At 37.9% G+C, this 20,778-nt stretch overlaps 1 protein-coding gene across 1 annotated transcript in view; it reads right to left on the reverse strand.

Annotated features, from left to right (window-relative positions):
- SATB2 (SATB homeobox 2) overlaps positions 1 to 19,856 on the reverse strand; it is a 113,779-nt gene extending 93,923 nt beyond the window's left edge. The window contains exons 1-2 of the mRNA XM_035136780.2: positions 19,525 to 19,856; positions 18,198 to 18,425 (exon numbers count right to left, since the gene is read on the reverse strand). Of these exons, the coding sequence (XP_034992671.1) occupies positions 18,198 to 18,366 (169 nt within the window). The 5' untranslated portion in view covers positions 18,367 to 18,425; positions 19,525 to 19,856. The remainder of the gene's footprint in view (positions 1 to 18,197; positions 18,426 to 19,524) is intronic.
- Between the last annotated feature and the right edge of the window lie 922 nt (positions 19,857 to 20,778).

Below are 20,778 nucleotides of genomic sequence, written 5' to 3' on the forward strand. Positions count from 1 at the left end.
ACTGCATACTAAGAAAGTGACAACACTATAAATGATAGTCTCAGTTTTCCTAATTATTTCATCCCTGATCAAAAGCAAGGCAATGTTCAGCTGTTTCAAGCTAATCAGCCTCAGAGGCAAGCCATAGCTCTTTTAAAAAAGCAAGTTCATAGACAAATGGTTCACAAACTGAAAAGTTGCTGCTCTTTAAGATACTGTACTGTCCAACACATACTGGTACTTTAGTATCTGAGAAAACACACACTCATGATTTTTTCCATATGACTAGTGCAAAAAATCTTACTAGCTCACTCTCTTCCTTCCCCTCACCCATTCATTCTCCCTCTCTCTCTCTCTCTCTCTCTCTCTCTCACACACACACACACACACAGGAAAATACTGTATATCCAATGTTTCCACTCAATTGATATTATGACTTCCATCAGCGGAACAGAGATGGAAGCAATATTCAGCAATATGTCTCCCACCTGCAGCCCTCCACACTTCCCTCACCAACTCCAGAGGGTTGCAAGATGCTGTAAAACAGAATCTGGGGACAGAGGAAATTGCTAAAAATTGCATGCCACCCCATTCTGCTAACAGAAGCCTTACAATCAACTGTGCTACAACTTTGGATAAAAAACATCATTTTAAAGAAAAAATAGCATACATATTGCTACTATCTTTATTTTCCTCTGAAAATGTAATTCCTTACCAGGAAAAAAAAAACCCTGTCAAACCCAACTTCTCCATTTATGTTAAATCAGGTCCTCCCTGCAAGAGAGGGCACGTGTTGCGGTGGGTCCCAGGTCTAGGTGTTGGGGCGGGACAATTGGAGCAGCCACAACACCCTATTGGTGGTCCATCTGACAGGGTGCAATTGGGCTGAGGGCTTGCCAATCAAAGAGTCAGATGGACCAGTACTTAAATGCTGAGCTCACCGTAGAGACCCTCCTTCTCCGGTTGAGAACACCCGACCACCGCTCCCTAATTTTAGGGCTTTCGCTTGACCTTGCTATGCCGTCGTGTGTCGTCTGCCATTGCTGCAGGGGCACGACAAGAATTTTCCCCACTTGGCTGATTGGCTGTTGCCATTTGGGTTTCACCTGCCGCATAGCAAATTGTCACAACTTGTAAGGTTGGCAGATAGGCTCTGGTTCATGCTGATAGGGCGGTATGATCCCTTACCATCCTATAATTATATATTCAGGTATTCCTCTTAAGGGAATCCATGGACCGATGGTTGGTATCCCCCCAAGCAGGGGTGCCCTAATCCAGTGTTCTGGGCACACGTGGGGGAATCAGGGTCCGGCTGGCGCACGCCAATTGGTTAACCCCGCCCCAGGTGTGTACCTGGCTGCTGACTCCAGGTGTGCCCTGAGTCAGTGCTACCCTAGGTAGCTAGTCGAACCAGAGCCTATGCAACCACTCATTTGATTTGTAATCAATAAAGTTGTGGCCTAAATTCTGCCAAAAACCAAACCAAAAATACGAGTCATGTCTGAATTTATTTCTAGGCCTGGGATAGAGGGTCTCCACATGCAAAGGCAGGCTATGGCCCTGAAAAAATGCATGTTAAAAACATAACATAACATAACATAACATAACATAACATAACATAACATTAGTTATTTCTTAATACAACTTAGCCATTTCATTTGTTGTTTTACAAATATCCCACACTACTATATATAATAACATGAACTAATGGAAAATATACTAATATTTCACTTCAAAAGAGTGACGCCATTTTAGAACTAGTACCGTACCTTAGATGTTTTTATAAAACCTCCTATTTAATATATACTAGTGCTTTTGATGCCCATGGCATTTAAAAAAATGGTTCAGGGTGAGAGAATTAAAGAGAATTCCCTGCACAGCTATAATTTTTAAATGCCAATTTCTATGCCAGATTCTACCCACAATTAATTTTAATGGTCATGTTACAATGTCTTAAAAGTGCAACTACAAATAGACCTTGTACTGAAATATTAGGATGTCATCATATGTAAGTTTACAGTAAAAGCTTTTTCCGAAAGAAAGAAAAGTGAAGAAACTATCCACATCTTAAGAGACTAGAATACCCTGTTGATTTTAAAAAGCAAGTTTAGTGAATTATTATTATTAGCAGATTTTTCTACTATACAATATATTATATTGCAGGGTTGGGAAAAAAACCTTTGGCACTCCATGTATTGTTGGACTAAAATTCCCAACATCTCCAGCCTGCATGGCCAATGGTCAGGGAGGATAGGAGCTGTAGTCCAACAACAAGTAGAGAATCTGGGGGACTGAACTACCAAACTCCCCAGACAAATACTAGGTCCTGGCTCCCACCCAACAAATCCAGACACAGGTGTTTTACCTGAAAGAGCAAAACAAATAGATCTTTATTCAGGCAAGTGATGGCACAAGCTCAGCAGCAGACACAGTGCACTCAGGAGCAGGGCAGAAAGTTCCAAACTGAAGGGAAATGACAAAGATGGCCCACCAAGTTTCCCCATCCCTCCTGCCAAGCTTTTAAAGACAAGGTATGACACGTTCACTCATGAGGCTCTCTTGCCTTGTGGGAATGTCGAGTTTTCAAGTGGGTGGGTGGGTCTGCTCCCATCTGCAAACGTGGCACCTGGTTCCAGGCAACAGGACTGCAACAGCTTCCCCACTCCACTGATCAAAGCCCTCTCAACTCCGCAGCAAGGTCAGAGGGAGAGCCAGCATCCCTGCTCCTCCTTCCAAAGCAATTGAAATGGAAATCCCCCTCTTCACCAACCCATAATTCACACACAACACCCCCCACACATTCTTTTCATCCTTGTCTTCCATGTGGGCCTGCTACCCCAAGTCCAAGAGCATTGTGTTGCTCATGATGTACTGTAGTTTGGTGGTATTTTATCTTAGTCATAATGCTCTCATATCATTGGTGTCTAATTATTTATTTTTAACATGATATGACCTCAACAAAGGCAAGATTAAGGGTCCCTTGCTTTCCATACCTGCAGGAATCTGGGTATGTATACATGTATACACACTTTGTTTAGGAGCAGGCACCCTCTGCTCTATGCCTTAAGACACCATCACATTTAAAAACTGAAGCCTTTTATGGATGTTGTGTGCTTTGTTAGCTGAATTTCAGTTGAAATAAAATTGCAGCTGTTTAAGTATCTCCTACCATTCTAATAAAAACCAAGCTCTATTTGCTACAAAAAATGTAAATAATGGTTGATTACAAAAGTACAGAAATTTGATTTCATTGTTCCAAAACAATCAACTTCATTTGGTTTTGCAACTCATATCCTTTGTCATAATTATTTTTAAATGGTGATTTAACTCAGTGGTGGCTAACCCTTTTTAGTCTAAGAACAACATTAGTCTTTGACCAACCCTCTGGGTGCCACATGCCAGGGGTGGGTATGGTCACACACAAACACATACACAGGTAAACATACACACAGAGACACAATCCTGTGCAAATCAGCTGAGGGGGCTATTGCCCCCTTTCTACTCAATCAATCTGAGGGAAAGAGAGATTTACAACTGCATTGGGGCCCTGAGATTAGCACACCCTACCAATATGTCTACTTTTAAATATAACTTTTCCCACTATCACAAAAATTGGGGTGGGAGGCAGAAAATTTAGCTGAGGGGGCTTGTTCAGGCTCCAAAACCAAGGGTATTTTATTTTATTTTTATTAAACTTCTATCCTGTCTTTCTTTCCAAAAGAGCACACAACGGCAAAACATGGTGGTAAAACAGTACAAGTAACAATAAAATAAAAACATATTTAAAAACAATTAAGGACTTCTAAAAACACTCCTGCTTTAAATACCTGATTGTATTTGACCAATGACTACATAGCACCCAGCAGTAAAATAGAACCTAATGAAGGCATATGGCTCATGAGAAGGAAATGTACCGGTAAGTGAAGTGATGAAGGGAAGCACTATTAATTTAGAGCACTGTGGGCCATTTTAAATGCAACAATAAAGCATGATTTGGAGCATGTTGGTACAGTCATAGCATGATGGCTACAGAGCTTTATCATTAGGCTATAGTCAGCAATGTGGAGTGGAAGATTTTCCAGTGTTAGGGTTGCTATACTTTGAAAAAAGAGGACATATTTACAAACTTCTACATTTAACTGTGGATTGCTATGATGGCTCTCATTTTAAATACCCCTACTATATGTAGGCTATAGAAACTGTGGTATATTGTTAGTAGCAATGTTCTTAACTTTAACGAGTTTCAAAGTTTTTAGCTTTGTTTACTGAATACAAGTAAAATAAACATGCTAAATTAGTTCATGCTCTAGGGCATCAGAAAAATTTCTGATGCAAACTAAAAAACTTATGGTGCAAATTACATTAATTATGTTAATTTGAAAAGAAAGGTTTTCTGGCATTTTTTTCTATCCAAAAATTTCAAGAAAACCCACATCGTTGGCCTTAGCACATGTGTCCCCTTCTCTCTTCACATACTCCAATTTTCTCCCTCTCCCTCCCTCCTCCCTTCCAATTTAGTGTCAAACCAGAGTCTGTCATTACATCCAAAGTTGGGCAACCTATCCAAGGGAAGAAAGAAGCACATAAGCATAGAGCTTGATCACTTAATGCCATACTACAATCCCCCCCCATTTCATTTCTATACAGTACCGCTTCATATTTTAAAGAAAAAAATCTCAAAGTGCTTTTGTCATTACATATAAACCAACCCAATTAATATATTCCAAATACTAATTATTTTGCTTTGTCCCTTGAGTTGCTTCTAAGCCATCTGAACTGCATGGTTACCAGGGTCTGGCCCTAGGTTGGGCAGTAATTCTTTATCTCTTCCTACTCTCCTCTCACCATTGCTCCCAAGCTTATGGCTGCCTTGGCACAATTCAGTTATACATATGTAAACTAGGTTATATTTACCTAACAGAGAAAAAGGAAAACATGGGAAGATATCAAGAACAGGAAAAGAAGGGAGAAAGCCTCCAGGTGCACAGAGGTTTATTGAGTCCAATGCATATAAAAAATAAATCCTCAGGGGCACTCTTGTATACTTTACCAAGGTGAGTCTTAGCTCTGCATATTTATGGTGCCAAGCATGATCCTGAAGAATTTATATTTTAAAAGTTTTTTTACTCCAAACATACATGTATTTGCCTATCAGTCACTATGTTCTATGTCTACTTCCCCAAAATGAAAAATAAAAAAGCCAGACATTATATGGCAGCTACTATAATCAATTTCGAAGACTATTACCCTATTTTCCCTATAGGTAATGGTCTTGCAGCAACAGATGTTAATAACATTCATTTCACACCTTGTTCATTTAACTTGTGAGTGTCCTTGAATTTGCAAACAAAAGTTTATTAGTTAACTTTTCATCAAAGGATTCAAAGTATTATTATCGTTCAGTTCTATGCAAGCTGAATGAACAGCAACATACATATTCTGAACTACGATATGTATATGAACATTCAGAAAATCAGTTTGCTGGTATGTGCATAATGCTGTTGCTTGTAGAAATATCCTCAAATTAACTGTGACGAGTTTGCTCACAAAGTACTGCCATTATGATCTGAATCATCTGCACAATACACTAAACAATTCTGTTTCTAGACTCCAAAAGCTCCTAGCCTGAAATGTAAGGATAAATGTTCCATGAGATCACCTTCATACTATACAACCTGCTTTTATCTCTGCCTAGTCTCCACCTGAACTGTGCTATAAAGATCTTGGATTACTGTACAAGGAAATTGGTATTCTGAAAGGCCTCATTTTAGATCACAAGTAAAATATGGTTCTATACTTTGCCAGCCTAGGAACCAAGGAACGCTACACTAAATCATATTCTGAGCCACCATATATTCTGCAGTCTAAACACCCCAATGGGAAGGCTCCTTTCTTCCTAATCTTGCCCTCTCATGGCACCATTTTTCTAAGTGGCAGGAACACTTAAAAGTCAATTCAGGAAGAAATCAACACATACCTCACCTTTCAATATCAAGTCAAATACATAATTATACAATCATTAGTAATATATGGGTTTATTGTGATACTGCACGGAACTTGAAATAATAATTCTGGGCAATCAAACAATGCATTAGGTTGTATGGATAAAATTCAAGCTAATTTGGAACCAACTATAAATTCAGATCAAACAAAAGGGATCTTGCAAAAGAAATGCAACAGGAAATCTGAAAATGGATTTGGGAAAATGCTTATAAACTTTAAGGGGAATTTCTACACATTGTTATTTAGTTAGTATTTACACCAACACAATTAAGTACAATATTCCCAAATGTCAGTGATAAATGTTGACACTCTAGGGCTTTGAGGGCAATGTTTTACATTTTTGGACATACTCCTAGACTAATACATCGAAATTTGGAAATAACAGAAATCCAAAATACTACTAGATATAACATTCCAAATGATCCTCTTGTAATCTCAAAAGGGATAGAATTGGTATATAAAAGACTCATCTCTCAAAAGCAACATGTATGGCAATCTCTTAGTTAGGAGAAAAGCAAACCCTATTGATCTGATATTGATTAATAGTTTATAAGAATTTGGGATACAGTGTGCATGTCCAAACTAAAACACAGCAAAAGTCAGAGAAAGCAGGCAGCAAGTTGTACCTTTATAGAGAAACTGAGCCTTTTTATTTTGTATTAGAATAATGAAGTACAATAAAGTACAAGATGTACTACATCCTTATGTGGTATTAATAGAATCTGTTAGTAATAAGATAGCTTTAATATCTTTCATTTTCCCTATTTTATGAGAAATAATCACCCTTTATTTCCAGCACAACACTTTTGTTATGCTGTATGATACTGGTAAATTATTGCATCATAACTGAATATTGCACGTATTACAATTTTCTGGTGTACAGTTTGGCAAATACTATTTTTAAGAGATTGGGGAGGATCATGTCAGTTTTAAGGGCTTACAGAGTTCAACCAACAAATAAGCCAAAGCTTTCCAAACAGTCTGTCGAGACACGTTTGTCTGTCGGCTGCAGTGTGTAGGTGTGTCGCGCGAATGCTCCCCATGCTCCTCCTGGGGCTGGAAAAGGGTAAGTTTAACCTCCGATTTGCTAGTAAAACTGAATTACTGTGTCATGAAATGATGCATGTCTAAAAATGTTTCACCAACATAAAAAGTTTGGAAATCTCTGAAATAAGCAAGCACACCCACTTTACTGGGAAGTTTGCAAATAACTTCATCATAACAAAGCTTACAGTTTGCCAGGGAACTTACTTTATGCCTAATTATTATTAATTCAGTTGATCTAGATGCAGGACTTGTTTATAGCCACCACTTTGAGAGCTTTTCTTCTATCCCCACAGAGGAAAAATGCAGGTAGTCACTGGTCAAGAGGTCAGCTGAATGCTACACCACAGGCAGGCGCAGCTTCAGTACTTCAACAGTTTGCAATACCATACTAAACTGGGAACTGAGCCCACTAAACTGGGAACTGAGTCCACTCAGACAACAGCTTTCACACTGTACATTTGTGGAGAGAAAGGTTGCAGTGGTGGGGTGGAGAGATGGAGCACAAAAAGTACCTGCATGAATTAGTACAAAGAGCTAAGAATAGTGTACAATAGTTTACATCCTAGTTGCTCCTCTGTTTGTGTAATAAGGATACGTTTTTATGAACTCTCCATCCATCTGTAGCTTGCTGCACCAAATCCTGCACCATCCAACAACCAGGAGCATATTTTCAGGGACCTGGAGTCTGCAGAGGGATGGGTAAGGCAGAATAGCCCTGTCCCATGAATTTGAATTATTTTCTATTCATGGAACAAAAGTTAGGATCCAAACATTTTGGGAAGAAAACTTCACTGTCTCCACCACTCAGATATTCCTTCCATTTCATAAAGCTGGCAGATAACAAATGGATCAAGTTGTAATGAACAAAGGGGAGGGGGAATTAAACTGGCAACAGGAAGTGCTTCCTCTCACTGAATGTGAAAGGCATAAGCCCAATTATTTCACCTCTACTTTAAAATCTTAATAACAGCAGTTACTAAAAACTTGTCCATGTCTGTGAGCACGTCACATATTTTCTACCATAAATACAGATTTTAGCTAACAAGATGAAGTAAACTAAACATCAGTTCAGTTACTCTGTATTTTCTCAAAGTCTAAAAATTGGTAGACTATGTGACAGGTCCATCTCATTTTTCTTAATGATGTTTTTATTATTCTTTCACCCAATTAAAACAGAAATGGATATTGCATCTTCTGACTGTATAATTGTTATTGTAATCTGTTTTCGATCACTGCTTGGGAAATTGGTCCAAAACAACATAAACTATCCACAGCCTCAAAATTCAAGTCATTTTCTTTTACTACGACACTTAAGGAGACATCTATCATGTTGCTCTGCTAGCATGTGAGTATTATGGCAAAAAAGTTATTTGTAAGTTGGGAAAAGACATTATGAAAGGCACCTTTTACTGCAAAGTAATGCATAACTCATAAGTGAGAATTTTATTCCTTAATAGCCAATAAAATACAAAATAGCAAATCTAAGAGAGATGCATATTCAGTTGAAACATATAAATAATGGAAAGGCACATCACATAAAAATATGATTTTATTTTCCTTTTTAAAATATAGGTTATTCAAAGGGCATGCTTCATTTGTAGTATGACTGCATCAGCAATATTTATCTTTTAAAAGGAAGATCCTAAACATAATCCTAAATACCTTTACATGGAATGAAATAAAAACCCAGAAACCTATTGACAAATAAATATGCTAAACAACAAAGAAAATTTTCTCACAATACTTTTATTATATTGTCTAATATTAGTCCAACTAACAGTGCAATCCTGCCCACATAAACTCAGAACTAATGCCACACTAATTTCAATGTGTCTTACACCTACGTAAATGTGAATAGGTTTGCAGCCTAAACCACATATCTTAGAGCTAAACTAAGTAGCTTCTAGGCCCAACACTTACATGTTATGAAAAACTGCAAATCAAGTTATTGAAAACAAGTTTATTTGTTTACCAAAGAAACAGTGTCATGTATCAAGTAAATATTAGCCAGATAACAATGACACCTTGTATCTTTAAAAATGTGATGTGGGAACCTATTTCCATTGTTTTAAATGTAACTAACTTCCAGCTATACGGTTGTAGGTTATGATCTTAAACATATTTCCTAGGACTCAAGTTTCTTTTCATCGAAGTCTCCATACATCTCCAATTTTACTATGCAGAATGATTATATAAAATATGGGTGTGGATACTAAGAGTTAGCTCACACAATACATTTGTTCTCCATGTACACAGACTGCCCATGGGTGCACATTTGCATGGATCAACATAATGACCACAGCTTGGCACCACTTGCACAATCAGGAAGGAACCTAAGGAAAGTCTCAGGCTCAAATGCTTTCTTCCTTCTTTCTCCCTTGAGCTTGGGAGAAGACTTTAACAGAGTTTAGTTTCACTTTCCACTAATCCTAGCTTGTCATATCAGAGGAACCAACGTTCATGGTTTAAAACAAATTCTGGTCAGCATCAAAACAAACCAACTTGGAACTATGGGTTTTGAAGCTGGCTTGTTTAACTAAGTAGAGTTTGTTTTAAACCACTATCTCTGGTACATATGACACAAGTCAGGATAAATTGAAAATTGAAACTAAATACCTGTTAAGTCCTTCTTGCAGTTGCACAGGAGGCAGGAAGTGAGGAACTATGCAAGAGCAAGGTTCCTTCCTGCTTATGCATATATAACTCTAAACCAGGCATCCCCAAATTGCGGCCCTCCAGATGTTTGGGCCTACAACTCCCATGATCCCTAGCTAACAGGACCAGTGGTCAGGGATGATGGGAATTGTAGTCCAAAACATCTGGAGTGCCGAAGTTTGGGGATGCCTGCTCTAAACCATGGTTTAGCATTATACGCAAACCAGGCTAATATGGGAACAGGGCAGTAAACCAGTTAGAAAAACTGCTGGAAAACAAATGTCTTCCATATCCATATCTACCTGATTCACATCTGGAATCATTGGGGGTGATGTATTATGTCAACCAGCTATTGTTTAAGGAGTAGAATGCATCAATGTGCTTCTGTTAGCAAATAGATTTTCGTCTATTCAACAAAACTCCCCCGCTCTATGCACTCCCTAAATTTGTACCAAATTTAGGAAGGGTGCATGGGTAGTGGAGAGGGAGGGGAAGTTGTGCTGCATGAGTGGGAAATATTGTACTAATGGAAGTGCATTATTGGATACCACCCTAAGACTCCTTTTGTATGTTTCATCTTTAACTGAAATTCTATTTTGTGCAGTTGTAAATATTATATTATATTATGCATAATCCTGCTATCTCTAGATACAACATAGGAACATTTGACCACAGTTTCAGTAATAACTACTGAAAGGCATGAATGACTGCTCATAAACTGCAAAGAAGCAAGTCATATGATAGCAAGTATATTTCTAGTCCTACTGAACACACATAGAATTATCAATTTCTAACAGCACAGCAATCTTTAACAACCTAAAACCTGGGGAAACGGTCCAATTCATTTTTTATTGAGACATGTAAACAATTCTAACTGCATCAAACATCCACCAATAAATGGTTTGTATCTCAAAGCAGTACACAAACCAGTTTACTGCATTTTTCCAGTGAATGCCATAACTTGAAAAATGCCTACATTAGTTTCACTACCACTAACACACAATGCTAACTGTAGCTCTGCACAGAACATGCACATGTGTATACACACACAGCTGCCTTGCACTTTACTTTTTACTCACTAAAACATGTGGTAAACTCATTCATTTCCCTAACCCATTACATGTAAAACAGTCCTTATATTGTAAACAAAATAAAAAAAAATTCCTTCCTGTAGCACCTTAGAGACCAACTAAGTTTGTCATTGGTATGATGAGCTTTCATGTGCATGCACACTTCTTCAGACACACGAAAGCTCATACCAATGACGAACTTAGTTGGTCTCTAAGGTGCTACTGGAAGGAATTTTTTTATTTTGTTTCGACTACGCCAGACCAACACGGCTACCTACCTGTAACTTATATTCTACGGCTTTTGTGTCTAAGATTGCACAGATTTTCATTAAATTATTGACATTACTGTAAGACAGTTGTGTTAAATCCCTAAAGAGCAGAACACCTCTAAAAATATCCTCTACTTGTCTCATTAGCAAAATTAATTTTTAATCTTAAATATTTTTGCATCAAACACTTGTAAAAATTAAAAGTTATAGAGGGGGGGGAATTATTTGGTACAAAGTAAATATTATATCACTTGGGGAATCAATTTGTTGGACAACTCATGCATTGCTATGAACAAGCAGAGACAATACGTTCAAAGCAATCAAAGTAAGTTTAGAGAATAGAAAGCCTACTGAACTTATTTCCCCAATACTGTTGCAAAATTGACATAAATATACTAATTTTATAATTGATACTGTTAATACATTTGACATAATGAAGGCCCTAAAAGAAAATATTAGTGCTAATCTTTAAAAAGATATGATAATAGAGGAAGCCTTGCACAATGCGGATCCTCTTTTTCTGCATTCCAAATTAACTGAAACTTATTCTTCACAAACACAAGATCAATGCTTAATACTCCCTGATGAATGCTCAACTTAAATATGGTGGGAAAATGCAGCACGGGAGAGATAATTAAGTACATTTCTCTGAAATCTTTAGTTTCTCAAATGTTTGTCAGCTGCGGCTTTAACTCTTAAAACAGTTTCACTTATAGAATGTCTTCATATGAAAGTGCATCTGTTTCTGAGGAGTTTATACAGTAGGAATCAATTAACATAGGATTGATTCATCATTTATCGGGGGGGGGCAGCTAAGCACACACTATAGTTCAAAGTTAATATTCTGTGTTGCCAAATGAGCACTTTCTCTTTCAGAGGGTGCTGTCACATACTGTACACACGTTGTGTCAGCTGAGCACTATCTTGGATTGTAAAGCACCATTAGACAGGCAAGAGCTGAGCCCTAGTACCCTAAAAGATGGTATTTTAATCTTAAAATGCTGTTGACCGTTACTGAAAAGCACCCGGTAAATAATCCGTAGGAGTAACCCAACGTCATATGATATGGAACTAGATTAGTCTACTTAATGTCTTCGGTTATAATGGCCTAATGCTTTCCTAATAATTTTCACTTATTCCACATAATTTTCAGTTATTCCCAAAGAGAAAATGAATTTCATTAACAATAATGATGATGCATTGTTTCATTGTTGCACTTTCATGATTACTATACTACCGTAAGGGGTTTTTTCTGTGGCTTGCTTTGGTAACAATAAATTAGCTCAGAATTATAACAGCATACATTCTACATTATATTGCCATTACTGTCGCACTTTGCCCAGCTCTGAAGTCCTACAGAATATAGGTCTGTCAAAATATTATACAGTATACCTTTTACAAAGCACCACTTTTTTTCTCCAACTTCTAAGTGCACAGTTTCAGCGTAAAAAATTAACATCAAGATTTATAAAGCATTATTAAAATACATTTCTTGCACAGGTGATACAATGCATTCCACTATCACGTTAATGTGCATTGGAGAAAATGTTACCCTTTGTATACTTTATTGTATACACAGATAGGCTACATTGACCACTTTTCAGCAGATAAGCTACTAATAGATTTAATTTTTTAGTGCAAGAGTGGAAGGCACAGAGTTAGTCTACTCCATGTACTTCTGCTGACACTAGAGCCCCAGTGCTATGTACTAAGAAATCATTTAAACTTAAAATAGATGTTAGCACCAGAATGCATGTACAGTAGACTTGGACTCCTTACTCCTCTTCCTACAGCTATCCATACAAAAAAACCCTACAGATCTGCTCACTTTCTAGGGAAATAAAGGAGTTAATGGGCTCTGATTAACAGAGAAGTTTGGAAAAATATTATATTGGTCTTGATCCTAAGCATGCTTCTCCCAGTCAACTCAGCTACACTTCTAATCACGTGAATTTAATGCACATGCAGATAGACAAGCAATGTAAAGCCTGACTAGACAATTTACTCTGCACCTAAATCCAAAACATGACTGTGTTTCTCAAAACATTAACAGTCATACATTCTATTGAAATCACTGGGATTTACTTCCAAGTAAGTATCTGATCCAATTTTCCCAAAGTATAAGCAAACATACTAATGTTTCAAATCTCTTATGGTTACAACTTTATGAAGAACATTGCAAGTAAAATGTTCCAAAATGATCCTAGATGACTCCTCATTGGATGATATTTTATATTTTTGTGGATGTTGAGCTGCAAATATTTTGAAACCAAATCAACTACAGATTTGCTATTAGTACAGAAATCACAGAAAACTATTCTCTCACTGGGAGAAAGAAGATGGCATACTAGGTGACTCCAAGTGTATGCAATGTTCATGTTTAAAAGAAAGACGGATGTAAAAAAGTATAGAACACATTATACTATCCAAAGAGCAATACCCTTTAGAGGGTTTAGTTTTGTAACATATATGTGTGTGTGTGTGTGTGTGTGTGTGTGTGTGTGTGTGTGTGTGTGTGAATCAATACTTTTTAAAATGTTAACATGCACTATTTTTTAAAAAAATGTGTATTACCCAACACGTTATATAAAATTCATGTAATCCAGATTTCTGCAAGAGTAAATCTGTCTTTGTCATTTGAACTAGCTTTCATTATCAAGGTATATTCAACCTTTAGAAATATAAGGAAATGCAATATACCTCTCACACAGTTACAATGAATAGAAGGAACAGTAATGAAATACAAAGTATTATTCTCTACCAGTAAATCACATTAACAGTTGTCACACAAGTTATATCAATGCTCTGATCAATGTGTTCTATATGAATGCTTCAAACATTAACCTTGATTTCCCCATCATTATATTTGTCAACAGTAATAAAGGGTCACAACCTACCCCTACACCTGGTTCTACTAGTAGTAGTAATTACTTATATGTTACTGCTGTCAACAGTAGTATGCTAGGCCTGAAAACAAAGGATGTAATTCTACTTGGATGTAAGAAACACTGGCTTCAATGACACTTAAGGAAATATTCATAAGACTGGGCTTCATGTTTGGTATCTAACACTGCAACCATGTTCAACCTTCTCTTGAAGTAACTCCCACTGAATGCACTGGGACTTTTATTCTGAGTTAACACCAATAAGGCCTAGCTATGAATTATTCTGCTAGCTTTTTAAAACATAATTATCTGATAAACACTGAACCAGATTAAGAAGTGTACCTATATTTAACTTCCAAAAGACAGGAACTGAATCAAAACAGCTGTATCAAAATAGGTGTACAGTATTTCTCTTAGCATTTAAACTGTAAAGGATATCATTTATTTTATATAGCCCACTGAGAAATCACAAAAGGTTGGTCTTCCAATAAAATATTAAAATATAACTTTGTTAAACACGCCACCACCGCCCCTCGACTTCTATTTAGGTAAATTTCTAATAGTTTTTTAATCAGTATTAACATTGTAAAAAAGATGCACTTCAAGCTTCTACCACCACTATAGGAATCAATTGATACAGGTGAAATATCCTACTATTATATACTATATACTATCAGCATTTGGCGCTAGTGGATTCTATATTTCAGTTTATTTCACCAAAGGACAAAATAGAAGATTTGTCTTAAGTAACCCCCACTGATTTTAACAGAACTCACTTCTAAATCAGTAAAGTTAGGATCATAGCCTTAATTATTAAGCACAGTTTTTACTTCAGTTCTTCAGACTGATTTTCCATCTCTTAAAGACTAATAAAATGTAAATACACATGAGAATTGAAGAATCGTGAACACAGATACATTTTAATCAGGATTTTTACAAATCTGAGTTTCCTGGCCATTAATCATCCTTTTTCAAAATCCTTATGGAGCGAATTACTAACTGAGAGGGGACGCCAATTCTAGTAAGTGAATGTTACCCAGCAGGGATATAAAGCTGTCAACACCACAGAGCTCTTGCTTGCTTTAACCTCTCTCCCAGGCGTCATATGTGTTTTAAAGAGATATTCGCCTTTTTCTCCCACAGTCTCACTATAAAAACTGCCAATCATGAGTATCACAGCACTTCTGTTTTATTACATAGATGTTTAAAACATACTACTTAGGTAACTGCGGGACGTGCTAGAATACCTAAGGCAAAAAAAGTTAACCCTGACTACTTCAACTAAAATTAACACTGTAAATAGTAAAAGGTTTTTAAGCCCCCAGGAAAACTTACTTCTACCACACCCTGCTTAACATTTGTTTAGGATTTTTCAAGACTTTTATCTCTCTTCCCAATGTCAAAAAATGTTTCACTCTAGAACAGCTATTATGCCACTAGTTTCAGAACAACTTCCCGTAAAATCTCATTTACCATGCCTTCCCCTCCCAAAAAAACAGTGAAGTACAATTGCATATCCTTACCAGTTTTTGCCTTTGCTTAGAGATATCATTATAAAGAATAAGGAATTCTAAAAATAATAAGTCTAGCAATATAAGTTCATCACTTGGCTGTGTCTTCAGATCATTTAACTCATTAATCAAATAGAACATAGTGATAATCCATGTGTTATCTACTTTCCCCCCAAAGAGACACAAGAGAACTAAGATTCTATAGTCATGCTATTTTTAATGTGAAATTCGGGAACTTTCCTCAGCTTTTCATTAAATATCAAACCCACCATAGATGAAAAATCTTGGAAAGTCTTTTAACTATACTACATGTTGAATATTAACATAACTAGATATTATCTTGTTAACTAACTTTCATAGGCCAGAGATTTTTACATATGGCCTTAGTTTTCCTTTTTGGTATAACTATTTTCACCTCTATAAAAATCATATTTGAGTGTTACAGTTACAGTAAAGGTACAACTTTCATACCATTGCAATACATCTTTTAAAGCCATGTTGTGATTTGTACTGAAAAGTGTGGTCACTTTTTTCTAAAATAGTTTTATAAAGGGCTGTAGCAAAAAGCCTTTCATGAGACAGTTAAGCTAGTTATCCTAGAAGAGTTTAATATAAAATGATGATCAATATAAAACAAACATTGCCCTACCAAGATGTAGGACTTAAAATTACTTTAAAAAATATGTATTGCTGAGTTGAGAAATAAAAAAAAATTCATTCTTACATAAAAATGGAACACTAGCCAACAAGGACTACAAGAAACTTTATGAAATAAGAAGTTAACAGAAAAAATGTATCAGCAGTTCATAAAAAGATAACCCCTTAGGAGCTGGCCTTGAGTAATGAAAGTCTTCATGTAAAACTGAATAAAATCCCCTATCCAACATCACAAGACTGAACGTCTACAGTTTGAACAGTTTGATATCACAAACTGTTGTAACCTTCTTGTGGCAAAGCACTGAAACAATTTGGAAACATACATAGGCCAAAATTTAAAAATAAGCCTCCCCCACACACCTCAGGGTAAATTAGAAGCCCAAAAGACATTAACGCAAACCCGCAAACCATTTCTTAAAAAGCAATAATGCTTCAAATAGCCCCCTGCTATTGCAGGGCATATCTCGAAAGATTTACAGAAAGATTTAGTCAGCAGTAAATCCACAAGTACTCCATTATTACTTTTTAAACTTTCTTTCTAACATAATATTTAATTAAACACAAATTGATAAGAGCAACAGTGAGAAAAAGATTCATTCACCAACTCTCTAAGCATTGTCTAAACTTTTGTATCCACTATTAGCTGTCTTTACTCAAGATTATCTTAGAATGTACAGATAACTAACTTAGGGGAAGAAGATAACCTCAAGCTACAGCTTCTTAACAATCTTTGGCGATTACTAATCCCACTGGGCAAGAAATGTTTAGTTAAAAGCAGTGTGATGGTATTATGCTCTGTTTTCTTGCATTTCTTCCTATGCAATAAGATTTTTGACCATAAGCATTATAATATGTTAACATATTTTGCAGAACAACCTGTTTTATATGCATTTCTTCTTCTTTAGAAACTGTGCAGAAATATTAGATCCTGCACTTATATCTGGGTCCAAAGATAAGGTAAAAGAAGTGAGAAATCATGACATTTAGAACTAAAGATCTTTAAGCAGCTGCATGTTTGGGATTTTAAGTCATCTACTTGAGACACTGAAATCACACCACAGAAAAAGGAAGAAAGAGTATCTAGAAAAAAATGATATATACACTGTCCAACAATTCTATCAGTGCATTTAAAAAATCACTCTAGCAACCGTCCATAAAAGGAAAAAAATATATCATTTTGTTTCGGAGAGTATTCTTTAAAGTTATTATCTTGTACATTTACTTGGTATTATATTTTACTGATTGCTATGTAAAGTTTTCTTCCAAGTAAGCATGTTGGGATCACAACCCTAGAACATCATTAAGCTACTCAGCTAGATTCCATAAACCTCAAATAAGCTAGACTAGTAATAGGTACTGTAACAGTACGGCAAATAAACTAGACTCATAAGGTGTATAGTACAGCAATTTACTCCTATTTGGAAACGCGCCATTCATAAACTATTGAAGAACGAATTCTTTTTCTCCATGCATTCTTAGCTACGAAAATGACTAGATTTTCCCCGTTACAAGACTAAAAAAAAAACCGCTTTCTGAGATACAACTAAGATAAGTTTAACTTTACAATTCCAAAACTTCTATAAAATATTATAAATTAGCTTCCAGTTATACTGTAAAATACTGGGGATATAATTAAGATCCTTTTTAATTGAGTTAAAGAACTAATATCTTTGTCCCATGATCCAAATACAGTAACAATGCAAAAAAGCCACTACAGTATTTAGAAAGCAACCCAGAACAAAAGCAAAACAAAAAACAAAAACCCCAAAACATTTTATATGTCCTTCTAACACAGGGGCTGAGAACGGAACACCTTTAAGCTTTCCAGGAAAAGCTAAGAACTCTAACAGTGACATAACCAGCTAACACCTCATACACAGTGGCAACATGCCCAAAATATGCCACCTTCTGTATAAACCACTTTCCTGTTTAACCATAATGAGGCTGTTGGTTACTGATGAAAGAAGCAAGAGGGACATTAGCAGTCTGCCACTGACTTTCTTCCTGTAACCCTACACCAAGAGACACTCAAGCTTCACCAACCTGAACCCTGACACCCTGTGCCATTGTAACACAGCCGTCAGCCTGTTATGTATACATTAGTTCTACTAGGTTTGTTACCTCCCACTGATTTGGTGACAGAGCCATTGGGCCTCCCTCGGGCTCCCATAGGGCTGCCATTCTGTTCAAGTCTGGCCACCTTCACAGGGGGAGGACCTTTGACATCAGGGCTGCCGCTCCCTCTGTCTGGGCTGTCCCTTAGACAGGGACTCTCACTTCTCCGGTCCATACTACTTTGAGTTGGAGACAATGTTCCCACAGGCAGATCACAATAAAATGAGCAAGGACCTAGAAAGAGAGAAGAAGAGGGAGAAAAGAAATGAGCAGTACTACTTCATAAGTATGCAAACTGAATGTATCAATTAATCACATATACATTAAAAAAGGAAGAGTACTTCAAGCCAGAATTAAAACGATCTGCATAAGCATGGAGGACCTTAGCCAGAAGGCTTCGCTTTTGCACCTGACTTGTGAACACGCTTCCGATGCTGCTGCTTGCAAGCCGGCAGCTAACAAGTAAGGGTCACGGAAGTTGATCATTCATTCAACTTCAGCTTTATAAACCAAGCTATTGCTAGTACCGAAGCTATTTACAGGCTACGGTCTTTGGGGTTGAGTGCAATTTAGAAAAGCAAGGGGCTTGGGCAAACAAATCTATTTAGAAGCGAGTACGCAGTACTGTATTCAATAGACTAATGCATTTCAGATGGTGTGTGAACCAGTAAAGAGGTTCAATTAGGTACCTAATAATACATTTAAAAATGGGTCCTGTACCGGGAGAACTAGGAAGGAATAGCAGGCAGACCTATTTTGACACCTAAGGACACTTAAAAATGTAACCCCACTTCCAAACTTAATTTTTAAAAAGCATTTTTTTTAAAAAAAATACTGCGTTGTGCCAGGCATCTTCCTCTCTGCTTTTAAACACACTTAGAAATCGATGCCTTAAGTCTATTATTTGCTGCTTCTTTCCCGCTTTGTTTTGTTTATTCTTAGGCAAAGGAACATGAAAGTACAAATTTGCTCGGCAAGGAGCAAATCCCTGCATCCTCCGGGATTTCCCCTTTGCTAGAATGTGCATTGGCAGGTCGGTTCGATATTTTGTGCCGAACTGCTATCTCAAGCAGATTGAGTTTTCAAGCTTGATTACACAACGTAGCGCAGCAAAAACCAAAAAAGAGAAAAGCCACGGCTGGAACAGTTTGCGGAGTCACACAGAAACAAACAAATGGGAGTGTAATGTAGAATAGCAACATTTCAGCCAAAAGCACCTCAGTCACAGCGAGAGACATCCGTAAATTATTTTGTTTGCTTTGACCTAGCTGCTTAAGAGAAATCTTTCAGGACAACCACCGCGAATATCGGAGAGCTTTCCTGGAGTACTTACTGCTTATAGTCTGTCCGTAACTTGGCTGAGTTGGGCTCTGTCCATGGATCAAAAGTAGAGAATCCAGGGTGGAAAGTTTTCTTGGTTCCTCTCTGCACGTTATTATTCTCTTCTCGTCTATTTCGCCTCCCCCAACCCACCGCCACCTCAAGTCCCGACGGTTTTTGGGGAGAGGCTTGCGCTCCCAGGTCAGGATGCCTCGCCGTCTTGCGCCAGAGTCGGCTTGGGTGCTTTGAGGAAAGAGCTCTTCCCGAAAGGGCACCCGAGGTTGAAGTGAATGCGAAAGAAGACGCGAGAGAGCCGTGGGATCGACGAGGAAGAGAGGGAGGGAAACACTAATTTCTCTCACCTTCAGCAAAAAAAAAAGGTGGTGGGGGGAGAGAAATCAAAGAGGGGAGGGGGGAAGGGGGTGGAGAGGCTGCCTCTAAAGAGGGGAGAGAGAGAAGCTATCCCGAACGAGGAGAAGAGGCAGCAGGAGCCGGTGCTCTGGTGGCCGCCGAGCAAGCAAGCAGCGCCCGATGTGTCACTTTCAATCTCTCCCTCAGCCAGGCAGTGAGAGCAGCAGCAGCAGAAGCAGCAACACGAGGGATTCGCCAGAGAGGAGACAAATGATTATTAGTTGCGTTGAGTCATCAAGCAAAGTGAGTCCTTTTCTGGGGTTGTCCTTCCTCGCTTTGGGGTTTGTTTGTTTTTTGTTTTCCTCCCCACCCCCCACCCCGCTTTAGGGTTGGTGTGGTTCTGGTGGTGATGCCTTCCCCTCCCTCGCTCGCTTCCTCCTTCCCTCCTCTTGGAATCCAAAATAACAGCTCAGCTTCCTCCCTTCTTCTTCTTCTTCTTCTTCTTCTGCTTCCCCTCCTACTTTTCTTTTCTTTTTTTCCCCTCCTCCTCTTCTTCCTCCTCCTCTCTTCCCTTAAAATAGTCTCCCTACGTTAGCTTAGGGGCAGGATAGAGCCCTTCCTCTTTGCAAAAAAAGGGGGGGGTCGCAAATTGCGGTTGCTGCTGCTCCGGCCAGCACTGCCGTTTGCATGCAGGCAGGCAGGCAGAGGGGAGAGAGAGAGAGAGAGAGGCGCTCGCCTGGCAGGAAATTAAAGCCCAATAAATATATAATAAATTTAAGACACGCGGCGGTTCACGCAAGCACACAGGCGGGCGAGGCAGAAGAGCAGCAAACTTAAGGCGCCGGGCGGGGAGTGACGGGCGGGGAGAGGCGGGAATGGTGGGGAGGAGAAAAGAAGGAGCGAGAGAAGTAACGCG

This window comes from Zootoca vivipara, chromosome 1 (genome assembly GCF_963506605.1).
Source record: "Zootoca vivipara chromosome 1, rZooViv1.1, whole genome shotgun sequence".
In the NCBI taxonomy this organism is placed as follows: Eukaryota; Metazoa; Chordata; class Lepidosauria; order Squamata; family Lacertidae; genus Zootoca; species Zootoca vivipara.